This window comes from Hesperophylax consimilis, chromosome 1 (assembly GCF_061612785.1).
Source record: "Hesperophylax consimilis isolate HC1 chromosome 1, BYU_Hcon_1.0, whole genome shotgun sequence".
NCBI classification, from domain to species: domain Eukaryota; kingdom Metazoa; phylum Arthropoda; class Insecta; order Trichoptera; family Limnephilidae; genus Hesperophylax; species Hesperophylax consimilis.
In genome coordinates, this window is record NC_142836.1 from 15,524,856 (window position 1) to 15,537,929 (window position 13,074).

A 13,074-nucleotide genomic window follows, 5' to 3' on the forward strand; every position below is an offset into this window, starting at 1 on the left:
TATGTCAATATATTGCTAGCAAATATGACCGAATTTTTTAAGTTGAAACATATTTACATTAGTCCTTATTAATGTGCTTATAAATTATAAATAATTATAAAATCATAGTGTAATTTAATAGTTACAATATTAAAATAAAATTTGGTTTGTTTGTGTTTTTTAATAGGGAATTCTCTTCACACCAAAAAATCACGTATTATTAATTATTCACACGTAGAAACACTTCAGACACAAGAATACATAGTTTTTATAATTTTCATAAATCATTTATTAAAGTTATAATGACTTTAAAAACAGGCGCGAACGAAATATTTCAATGCAGCTAAAAACGCCCGGTGATTGATCAAGCGTTCAAGGGCGAACAATGACGTCACTGTTGACCGCCCTGAGTAGATCCTGCAAACCGATGGCGGCGGTGGCGGCAAAGGTGTGACGTAGCACTTGTGACGTAGCGGTCAAAATGGCGCATGACCGTTTTCAGAGCCGAAATAGCACGCAATTTTTAAAACAACTACAAAAAATTGAAAATGCATTTAAAAAAAAAAGAAAAAAAAGAGGCACATAATAAAATAATTATCTTTATTGAAATAAATTATTTACAAAATGCATGATAATTCCCTATTATAATTTGCGACAAAGACAAAAAATCATAAGAATGAGAAAATTAGTACTTACCTAATAAAATTTTCGGGAAAACTGTGTTTCAGTTATGGCAATTATAAAATGACTGACACACGACCAGCAACAAGGTTGTAATTTGTAATTTCGAAAACAAAAATGGTGAAGAAAAGACCTTGATGGCGTACGTAAATGTTGCGGAATGGTCTGCCGACCAAATTGCAGATTGGCTCAAAGGTAAATACTATTTTTATAACGTTATAATTTAAATCCCGGTCCGTTATTCAAAGTGAGTGTTAATTTAATGAGAATTGTCAAAATATTATGTCGATTTGTTGCTTGTTTTGACAGGTTTGGATGGTGTTATCCTGCAGTACATACCGATGTTTTTGAGCAATGAAGTCAAAGGACAGCAGTTACTAAACCTAAGGTCTGATGATCTAGAAAATATAGGAGTTTATATCATCGGACACCAAGAACTGATTCTGGAAGCTGTTGGACAGTTACGAAATTTTGTAAATATTTTTAAAATGTAATTTTCTTGTTATATAAAAGATTCTTTTTGAATATTAACTTGGCTGTATTAAATTTCAGCACTATGAGCTAGATCGTGAAAATCTCCAACATCTGGCTCTGAAACTTTCATGCGTAGCCACTTCACTTTACAATGAATTACTACACCATCAAGATAATGCCAAAGTTGAAACGCAAACATTGAGCGATGTCACTAATGTTATTGCAATGGTCAAGCCATTGGCTTTTTGGCTTGACAGGTAAGCCCAAACCACAATTTTAAATACAATTAGTGCAATATTTGTTCTCTACCGATAAGGTAGTTAAATGTCAGGCTTTGTTGTATTAGATTTTTGATTTACTAATCTTTGAAATTGTTTCCTTAAACTGCTATCCCCTAATAGTTTTAAAGGATAGATGTTTAGTCAAACAACAGATTGTTTCATTATTTAATTGTTGTAATTTTCTTGTCTTCCTGATAGATCTCCCTTTTCTGGCCAACCGGATTACACTGACAAAAAAGCAGAACTCCTCCGGCTCTCCATAGAAATGGCCACTAGTGGACACTTGGATAGATTTGCTGAAAGTCCATCGTTAGCTATTCGAGAATCCTGTAAAAAGCTGGCTTCATTAGCAGATTTCATAATACAGGTAATATTTGTAAAAAACTGTGTAAACAATGAATATTTTTAAATGGCGCTGATAAAGAAAAAAGAGTATATATATATATGCAATTGAATTATAGAAGTTTATGCCTCGCTGCTATTATTATCCTTTTAAAATGATGTTTCATATTCAATACTCCTGTTATCTTGAAGTGCGATCTACCTCATAGGTTGTAAATATGTACACACAAATAAAATTTAAAAAAAAACTGGTGACTTAATCTTGCTTGTTGATCTTAAATAATTTGTGCTATAATGTAATTACAGTCTAGGTACAAGTGTTTTGATGATTCATTAAAAGTGAAATTTTTTTTGTGTTGATTTCAATTTCATTTGTTTGCAATTTTGTGGTTAATGAACCGCAACTTAGTTTTTGGTCTCAGTACTCATTCTGTGCTATTACGAGGGCAGATTAGCGTATTAATCTGCTAAAGTAGGATAGCAGATAAATTAGATTTATGTGGTTCCTGACGGATCAATGTACTTTGTTCACTTTTCCTGTTGAGGTTGTCAACAGGAACTAAAAAAGTTTTTTTTGTATGTCACCATTGTGAATTCATGATTGATAAAGCGTTGTTTTCTGAATAATTTTTACCAGTGTTGAATTAGCTGATTATATTTCGCTGCTTGTAGTAAATCTATGCGAACCTTTTTAACTTTCAACCATTGTTCCGGAGGAATACAATCTTTGAAGGAAAGCAGGGCTACATTCAGGAGTCTGAACGAGTTTTGTTTGGCCGAATGCCGATGTTGTGCCGAAACCATTTCCTCTGCAACTAATTACAGTTATTAAAAAAAAAATTATTCATATTTGTTATTCTGAAAATCTTGTTTATTCAGAATAATGAACTAAATTCTCTCAGAAGCTGGGCGTATTGTACAGGACCTGCAGGTATTATAATGGTTCACAACTGCTAACCATGCACAGATCGCAAGTGAGCCCCAGAGTTGAATTTGGCAGCCACCTTTGGCTTGGAGGCCCAAAATTCCTGAAAAAACCCTCAACGTAGAAACAGGCGGTCCGTTTGATGGATTCTCATATCTAACCCACTTAGGTCGGGAAAGGTAGTTCTACCCATTTGGTCGATTGATGCTTAATGCCGGCAAGGGTAGTTCCACCTTTTGCGTCGGCCTCATTTCAATGGCAGAAAAGACGGAATTATTCAATATTTTCATATGAATATTATATAACAATCTCTTTGTAAAGGTCCCAACTATATGTACATAATTATCGAATCGTAATGCAAGTCTTCTTTTTATACTTATCTTTATGCCTTTTGTTTACATCGGTATTTCAACAAAAGGATAGCATATTATTTGTTATTGTAATAATTCAATTCAGTGGCGGCTCGAGCACATTTTCGGTGGTGGGGACCGTCATTTTTTATGTGTAAATACTGACATTTCATTGCCAGAAAATGGGAGTACGAGATCCAATATAAATATATACACGAATAGGTTTTTTACTGTGCCTAATTCTAAGGTCTAAAGTCTAAGATAAATCAGGGATGGGGACTATGTACATGACATAATATTTCTTGACATAATATTACGAGTTTTAACAACATGAAACTCGATTACAATGCCTCTAGGTTGGTGAGCACCTAGGCGTTTCACTTCTACTTTTTCGTCAAATGTTAACGTACTGAATTTATTTTTCACTAAAAAGTCGACTTCATTCATTTTTTCGAATAATTTCTAACAAAAATTATTATTAGATAAGAAGATAAGTCACGCACCTAACCAGAAACACCAAATATTCATAAATATTACGTTTAATAAAAAATAACACAAGTTAATCGTAGATACTTCAGTTTAAAGCGCTTTTACCACGAGAACGGCGCTATAGAAAGAAGAAATGATCCGATCAATCGATATCAATACTATTATTTTACTTAAACGTCACAAACCATTATAACACGACTAACGCATATTCTGCATAACTGACCTAACTGACCTACTTCAATAATTAGAACTAAAACAAACGATCACAAGGGGATTTTCAAGTCTGTCCCCTGCGATTTCGTTAGAAGATTCAAATACGCATGCGCAAATACCTAAAATCTCATACGATAGTATGTAGAAGAATCATTTTAGTAGGAATAAATTGCTGGGGTTGTCCCCCAACTGCGCAGAACGTTCTGCGCATAACTGGACGCTAGTGGCTCGTCAGTCGCGTTGGTATTAGTAATATTAGTAATTAGTATGCTGCAAGGAACGGAGGAGGCTAGTCGCACGTTCGTCGGAAGAAACTTTTCAAATTTCGAGCTTAAAAATTACCCTAATGAATTTTTAGTTGAAATTTCTGCAACTGTTAATTACTTTCATGTAAAGAATGCATTCATTATTTTTTTTCTTGGTAGATTTCTGGAATATCTGTAGTGGGGACTGTCCCCACGGTCCCCTTGTGAAGAACCGCCACTGATTCAATTCTTGGAATGAAGGTTTTTATGACGGTGAAACCTGATTCGAAACTACCTATCTCTGTTCCGCCCCAATTTACTCCTGTGTGCAAGCAAGTGAGAGATGTCGGGTGTATTTAAAGAAAGCAGGTGTAGGCAAATACCGATTGGTGGTCAATAAATTTCGATTTTCATTTAGTACTTTTATAGCTTGGGTATGCTGAGTTACTACGTAGAAATTTGAACTAAAATATTTTGATTATTTTCGAAGATATAGCCATTTAAAACAAATTAAAGAAATTCGCGTGGGACCTTCATTTTTCACCCGGAGACTGCGTCGCGCCACCGCAAAAAATACTCGGCAGAAAAGCTGTCCTCGTTCTGCCGGTATTTCAATGAAAGATGCTTGGAGCAACTAGTGTCATTGATTCTTTTCGGCACCGGTGCACAGTCGGTAAATACGCCAAATGCGTGCCAAATAGTCGACATTTGTCACATGAAAACGGGTCGTTTCTATGACTATTCTTGAGTTCAACAGCTCAGCTGTGGAACGATTTGCTGGCCTCTGTGTTTTCTTCCTCCTATAATATGTTCAGGTTCAGTCCTTCCTTTCTAAAAAAGACCCCCTACACAGCACCCCAAAGATGACACAGGTCCTGAGGGAAATTATTATCCTTGGTGCCTCCTGTGTGGAGTTAATGTTGAAAAAAAAACATTTTTAGCATTTACTTATGTTTTCTTTAACTTTTCAGGGTATCTCGGATCCCATGCTGCTTCAGCCTGCCACCCTGGATCTGGCCACCTTAAAGAAACGAGAGCAAGAGTTGGGTTTTGATATTTTGCCAAGTGCCAACGGAATTCACCAAGTGATTGATATAAAGTTTGGATCTCCGGCGCATTCTAGCGGCAAAATAGAAGACGGCGATGAAATAGTTCAGGTTAGACGATTGTTCTCAAATAATATTTATTTATAAACTAGCTGAAGTGTATCCGCATTGCCCGGGGACTTATAAATGGTTTGGGGTAAAGTTGTGAGGTTTTGAGGCCTTTTTAAAATACATAATTTCGTAGTACATATCTCATAATAGCGCCCTTCGTGGCAGCAGGACGCGTCCCAACGCGTCCTCCAACCGCTTTGTGTTTTTTTTTTTATTTTCAAGGGAAATGAGGCAAAATCCCTTAAATTATCCTTTCCCTTATTTTTAAAATCAATCACATAACATTTTAACTTTAATAAAAATTAACTTAACAACCAGTTATTAGAACTTTATAATATGTGATTTGAGTGCAGTGTTTTAAAAGTGAAAATTCGGAAATTTTGCTCAAAAATATTCGATATTCGAAACGAACGTCGATCGGTAAATGCACCCCAGATGTTTTCAACGGAATTCTCGGAAACTCTGAAGGCAAGTTTTTTGAAGCCCAGGGTAATTTATTATCCCGTCGCTTTTTATTGCGGGCAGAATGCACCACTTCAACAATCACCAGGAACAGGATCACATGGAGATGAATGATGGACTCGCCGAACGTCACAGCAGTGCTGCCAGGGTCTCTTGTCTATCTAAGGTGTCAGCGCTTTATTAGCAGCAGACACACACCTGGACGGATGACGAACCTCGTGCTGGCACTGTTGGTGGATGCGGTGGACTCTCTCGCTGCAGCAGCTGGTCCAGTTTCTTCACCACCAAAGATTCTTGCTGCAGAGTCTCCATTTTCTATCTTCGTCGAACGTCACAGCGGTGCTGCCAAGGTCTGGTATCTGTGAGAGGATATTGTGTCAGCGCTTTGTCAGCAGCAGACACATACCTGGACGGATGACGAACCTCGTGCTGGCACTGTTGTTGGACGCGGTGGACTCTTTCGCTGCAGCAGCTGGACCAGTTTCTTCACCACCTGGGATTCTTGCTGCAGAGTCTCCATCTTCTATCTTTGTGTCACCTGTTTCTGTACTTCATTTTACTTAACTTAAATTCAGTTTATTTTTGTAATATTTATATTTTTGTAATACCTGCATCAACTGTAAAACGCCCCTGAGGTGATATCTCACAAAAGCGGCGCTATACAAATTGTCCAATAAATAAATAAATAAATAAATAATGTTTAGCCAGGAATGGCAAAGTAAATAGCGCCCCTAAAATATTTTTTTTACGACTTGAACATAGACCTTTCTCTACTTTCTATAAATATAATATGCGTGTATTATATATATATACATATGCATATAAATGTTCGGGAAGAAATTCTCTAAATGATAGTGAAAACCCTATCAAAATCCATTGCATAGATTAGAAGAACAAAGCGCACAGACAGATGCGGATAGCGACTTTGTTTTAAATTATTTAGAGATGCAATATATGTAATATATTAAATGGTGCACATGAATTTCAAATAGCTTGGCTTGTTGGTACTGTTAAATTCCATAATATTATTATGTGTGTATACATATTTGTCATGATGTATAATTTTATTATTATAACGTACAATACTTGTGTATGTATGGGTATTGTGTTACTAACAAGAAACTACTGGTCATTGACCTCAATATGTTGTGCGCATGGTCTTGTCTATTTTATGAATAAAGCATAAAACATTTACATACAGTTAATAGATAAGTTCAAGATCAATTTAAGTTGAAAAATATCTGAACTAAGGCATTGGCTAGTTCAATATAACAAATATATTGTATATGTAAGTCCAATACAACACATTAGCCAATAATTTCGCAATACGTTTTTTGGCGCTTTTGGTTGAACAGCGCAAGCCACATTAATTGGTGCTTTCAAATTTAGACATTGACCAATAGACTGCTTTTACTCGGTTAAAGTCAATACTGTGAATGAGCCATCCCCAGTACATAAGCTTAAAGTACATAAACATTCATATTGACCGGTCGGTGGCTGAGTTGACATCGCGTTTGGGTCCCATCCAGGCGTAGTGTCTTCAATTCCTCGGCTGGCTAAGTCCTCCATTACTATACAAGCAACCTTTTCAGCTTACTCAGGTGGTAGTGGGAGATTTTTAAATATTGTCAGGTTATTCGTAACTAGGGAATGTTTGTCTTTTTTTTTTAAAGTAATAAAATAATAAATAAGCAAGCAAGAGTGCGTATATGCCTAGATAGTTTTATCACTCCTGAACATTTTTACAAGTAGTTCTTCCGCAGTATCGGACTTACACTGATGATACATTATAGACCCCCATAAACGCTCAAACTGAAATCTGAAATATATATATGTACATAAATACATTTTTATTTTATTTATTGTTTTATATGTATTCATAGAACTCTGTTTAATATATATTTTTCTTATTCTGAAGTAATCAAATTTAACAGTGTTATTACTGAGTTCTAATTAAATAATTAAAGAATAATAAAATACTTATATACAGAATTAACAAAATTAAATTTGATTTACTTTAAATTTAAAAAAAAAAAAACACATTATGTATATGTATCAACTGTGGGATTCTGTTTTGGGAAAACCGCTGCTATATAATTTAAACAGAAGTTTTATGAACTACAGCAGAGTTTTAAAAGCCTGAAATTTTCTCTGAAAATATAGAATCAAAAACTCAGGGCTATGGTAAAGGAGCAAATTTTTCAGATAATTTCTTGCCGGCAAGGTATTGTGTCAAGATTTCCGTATTTTCAGGCAAGATTGCGCAGGATTGTCTCTTTTATTATCTATTATTGTTGACATATTGCCTTGTCTTGCCAGTGAGTTCGCTCGGCTACCGATATTACGACAATATTGCCGGGCCAAATCAATTTCCTTCTTGCTCTGTTATATATGTGCATCTCTGTTCGCCACCTCCCACTACCAAACCTGTGATAATTTGGAACGGGATTGTTATTTTCTATGTTTGGTGGAGTTATTGCAGAAGATTTTTTTGTGTTGTAAATTTATTTGTCTTATACATGACACGGCAATATTGACAGCCAACTAACTACCTTTTCCGACAAAACTATTGACAGGAAAGACAATTGTTCGGCAGTAGGCGATCTATCTTACTGGTTTACCAGCACCTTTATTAGAAAAAAACGGAAATAAGATAACACGTTATTTATAACATTTTAAAGGGGAAACATTTAATAGCACACTTAAATAGATTAGATTATAAAAGGGGTTCTCAATATTTATAGCAGTAGCCAGGGCTGGCCCAAAAACAAACAGCGCCTGGCGCTAGTAAAAACCTCAAGGGTGCTGTATTAGGTGTTAGGTATAATCGGCATTTTGGCTCCAAGACAAGTCGGCGCTCGGAACGGATATAATTTTTTTTTATGTGAATCCGCACAAGACTCCCAACTGCTCCCAACCGTCTGAAGCCAGTGAGGCTATGGCACCCCAATTTGGGTATGTTGTGATGCTGAAGGTAGTAGGTGGAGAGGGGAAGGAGATGGGGAAGAGGTAGGTGGGGAAGTACCTGGCTATTCAGATCTGGTCACCAAACATGGTCATAGCCATTTCAAGCAATGTTTCAATTCTGAATGGTGCTTTACACCAGGTTGATACTGAGAGTATTTTCCACTCTGGAACGTGCCGCAAATGGTTCCATGATAACTCAACACAGTGACAACACTTTTAAAAAGTGATATAAAGTCATTAGAAACGATGAAAAAAAAATATTTTTAACCAAACCTAACCTAACTTACTTAACCCAGTTAATAAAGTTTTTGTTTCATCACTTTCCATGACTTTATACATATAACTTTTTAAAGATGTGATGAATTATCATTGTGATGATTTATCCGGTCACCGCCGCAAATATACTATATATTATTTTACATGAGTAAATTGTGAAATAACTCAAATTAATTTAAAAGATTTGAACCTGTGACCTACGGCTTGTGAGTTGAGAGCCTTACCCCTCGACTATGGATGCCGTCAAGCCCCACACAGGGACGGCCGTGGTAGTAGCACATATCATTAAAAATAATTATTACTAAGAATACATTCACGACAATGGAGAACAAATTATACTCGAAGTTGGAATTAATATTTTTGGAATTTTTGAAATTTCAAAGCGGATTCATTTGAATATTGACATTTTGATACATTATCCGTCTTACTATTAGATTATTACACACACCGATTAAAGCCGGCCTGGAGCCTGGCTTAAGACGGTCTTAATCAAACAAACACCATTTTAATAAGTCAAGTTTTTCACTATTCTGACCTTTTAGGCTGCGTAGTAAGTAAGGTTTATAATATTTTTGTAGGAAAAATAAAGTTGGTTGTTTACAGGTGAAAAAAATATAATAAGCGGTAATGGTTGATCGAGGTACTAGTACATATTGAATTATTTGGCGGGTTGAAAATAAGCCGACATAGCTCAGTGGTCCAGAGCACCTGACTGGACATCAGAAGATACGGGTTCAATTCCCGTTGGCGGCATTTATTTTTACTCGGGAGATATTTTCAATTTGTATTGATATTTCAGGTGACTAATTTTTGTTTATAATTATTTAGTATTTTTTTATGTTGTATTTTATTTAATTTAATAAGTTAATTTCATTTCAATTTTTTATACTACCCACGCACAGGCAGTGCCTTTCTGGGTTCCCTTAACATACCTTTTTTAACCTTTTATACATATGTAATTTTTCCTAAAATGAGTGTACCTCTGTGAAAAAAAAATATTGGGAAAAAAAAATATTACATCTAGTGAGGTGTCAATTTCTTGTGGTAAACAATAAACATTTCTTGGAAGAATTATTAAAATTTCCTATGAATTATTGTGGTAAAAATGTTTATTGACAATGTATAAGGATGTGCTAACCCCTTGTTGATAAATACAAATGTCTGTAAAATATCACATGAGCTTCAACTATTATTATGTATTCACACATATTGGGAACCTCTGGACCATAACACACACTAAAGTAAATAGTGTCCGCATTGCCAAAAAACGTTAACTTAATTCCAATGAATTTGTAATGAAAAACACACACCAGACATTTTCATAGGAAAGTCTAATAATTCTTCCAAGAAATGTTTATTTGATTCATAATAAATTCACAGTAGTCTGGGCAGTAGGTTGTGGTACTGGCACCGTGTAACTTGTGTACACAGATAGTGAGTTTATCAGGAAAGAAGTCTGAATGGGTTTATCATTACGTCCAGAACCAGTGGCTTGTGTTGTTGTTTATCAGAGTGAAAGTTTTGTTATTTCTATGTTTTGTACTTGAGTGACAGTTGTATAAAGTTTGGTTTCTTGATAAATTTTCATTGTTTTGCGGTATTTTTCGTATTTTGATGGTTTTTTTGTGAGTATGCTATGTGGTAAGATACTCGTAATTTTACTTTATTGTTATTATTTTCATTGTTTTGAATTCATAATTATTCAATCATTTATTTCAATACTGAGATGAAATATTATCTTAGGTGTATGGTGTTTATTGCTAAAGAACAATTATATTTTTTGTTAGAAAATCATCAAAAAGGAACACAGTTCTTCTGCAATGCCCATTGTGCTTTCTCCCATTTTACCTCATTCCTTTAACAGTCACCCGGTCCCTTTTATAAAGTTCACCAGGGTTGTTATTTTATATGTGGTTATGTCTTCTGGTTCCACAATGTGTGTTCCCAGGTCTCATCTCTCCTCTCCAATCCCCCTTGGTTCCCTGAAGGCCCCACAAGGGAAGAGAGCCTCATCTCTTCTTTCCATTCCCCTTTGGTTCCGTGGAGGCCCCACATGGGAAGAGTTAGCGGAGGTGGCCTCATCTCTCCTCTCCACTTCTCCTTGGTTCCCTAAAGGTCCCATGAGGGAAGAGGATCTCATCTCTCCTCTCTACTCCTCCTTGGTTCCCCGAAGGCCCCATGGGGGAAGAGTCCACTCCCCGTTGGTTCCCTGACGGCCCCACGACGAGAGAGTTCACTCCCCCTTGGTTCCCCGAGGGCTAAACGAGGGAAGAGGGCCTAATCTCTTGGTTCCACGAAGGCCTCGCGACGGAGGAGTCTACTCTTCCTTGGTTCCCTGAAGACCCCATGGCGGAAGAGTCCACTTCCCCTTGGTTCCCTGAAGGCCCCAGTAGGGAAGAAGCCTTCGTCTCTCCTCTACACTCCTCCTTGGTTCCCTAGAGGCCCCACGATGGAAGAAGGTTTCGTCTCTCCTCTCCACTCCACCTTGGTTCCCAGTAGGCCCCGCTACGGAGGAGTCTACTCTTCCTTTGTTCCCTGAAGTCCCCATGGCGGAAGAATCCACTCCCCCTCGATTCCCTGGAGGCCCCACGAGGGAAGAGGGTCTCTCCTCTCCACTTGGTTCCCTAAAGGCACCAGGATGGAAGAGGACTTCGTCTCTCCTCTCCACTCCTCCTTGGTTCCCTAAAGGCCCCAGGATGGAAGAAGGTTTTGTCTCTCCTCTCCACCCCTTCTTGGTTCCCTGTAGGCTCCGCGACAGAGGGGTCTACTCCTCCTTGGTTCCCTGAAGGCCCCACGAGGGAAAAGGGAGTTTTGAAATGGTCCAGTTTTCTTTCCACGGGTATCAAGCAGAGATGTGCTTTATTTCAAATAAATCCATTTCAAATGGAAATGCAAAATGCAAAATGGGTATTTTCCATTTTAAATGCTTTTCTAAAAACCATTTTGCATTTTGCATTTTAAATGCTTTTCTCAATGCATTTTCCATTTTAAATGCTTTTTTGAAACATTCTTCTTACTATCTCCACTAATCTTTTTTTCATAAGCACCAAATATCAGTCGGTCCTCAACCTCGCTACGAGAGATAATTTACATTTGTCAAGTTGCTCCTTGGTAGGAGACCTGGCAATTGAGTGATACCATTACAAAAAATACTGATTCAAATACTGAACATGGGGCCATGACGCTGTAATATTAAATGTTAGATAGCAGTTTCTATGTTTTTACGTTGGCAACATTAGTCCTGCGCAAATTTTGTTGTGGTTTCATAATCTGTAGTCGTGGTGTTTTTGAATTTACCATCATGTAATATGTTTGTTCTACATTGATGTCCATTATTAAATAACAAAATTGTTTAAACATTCAATAATTATTTTAATTGTTTGACCTGAGAAACCATTTTGCATTTTCAATGCATTTTGAAAATAGGTATTTTGCATTTTGCATTTGAAATGCTTTTCTAAAAACCATTTTGCATTTTGCATTTTCAAATGGAAAAGTTTTGACCCATTTCCATTTTGCATTTCAAATGGTTTTGCGTACCCATTTTGCACATCTCTGGTATCAAGGGAATAGAAGGTCTACTCCAGCAGAGCCCCGAGTGCTAGAGTAAGGTTTAAATACTCGGAGGTGCGACCTTGTTTCTCGGAGGCACCGTTCGTGACATTGTTCCCCAGGTCTTTCAGCCTGAGCATGGTAGCTCACACCTTAGCTTGGGATGGCTATTATTGCACGTCGTGTTTCCACTCCCTGAGCGATGGGTTCGCCACACTCCCTGCGCTAGTTTTTAATTTGAAAAAAATACTGTTTAATCGTACATTTTTACTGTATGTATCTAGGTAAATGAATATGCAATTGTCACAGGATCTGGCATTGCAGGATAAACACTATTATAAATAACGACTATGTACCAATGCATATATTGAAATAATTTTTCACTGTATTCACTCCCAAAGAGTGTCACTATTAACTATTAACACTTAGCCTGCTATTTAATAATATCAACATTTGTATGTGTTTCGATACAGTAATTCTGATCATTATTTCATTTGGTTTTCCTGAACAATGCATAATTCTTTTTAAAACTGCCGCTATTAATATTATTAGATACTGCATTCTTTGTTTCAATGTAGCTCAATAAACAAATTAATACATATATTAACCGTTAACTGTTAATAAATCGTGCTATGTTGATATTTTAGAATGCTGTGAATATAAACAAAATGAAATAATACC

The 13,074-nt window shown here is 36.5% G+C and overlaps 1 protein-coding gene across 2 annotated transcripts in view; it reads left to right on the plus strand.

Annotated features, from left to right (window-relative positions):
* Positions 1–723: 723 nt before the first annotated feature.
* cnk (connector enhancer of ksr) overlaps positions 724–13,074 on the plus strand; it is a 30,217-nt gene continuing 17,866 nt past the window's right edge. For both annotated transcript variants that reach the window (XM_089650838.1, XM_089650845.1), the window contains exons 1-5: positions 724–855; positions 970–1,133; positions 1,213–1,391; positions 1,614–1,782; positions 4,951–5,136. In XM_089650838.1, the coding sequence (XP_089506964.1) occupies positions 798–855; positions 970–1,133; positions 1,213–1,391; positions 1,614–1,782; positions 4,951–5,136 (756 nt within the window). In that variant the 5' untranslated portion in view covers positions 724–797. The remainder of the gene's footprint in view (positions 856–969; positions 1,134–1,212; positions 1,392–1,613; positions 1,783–4,950; positions 5,137–13,074) is intronic.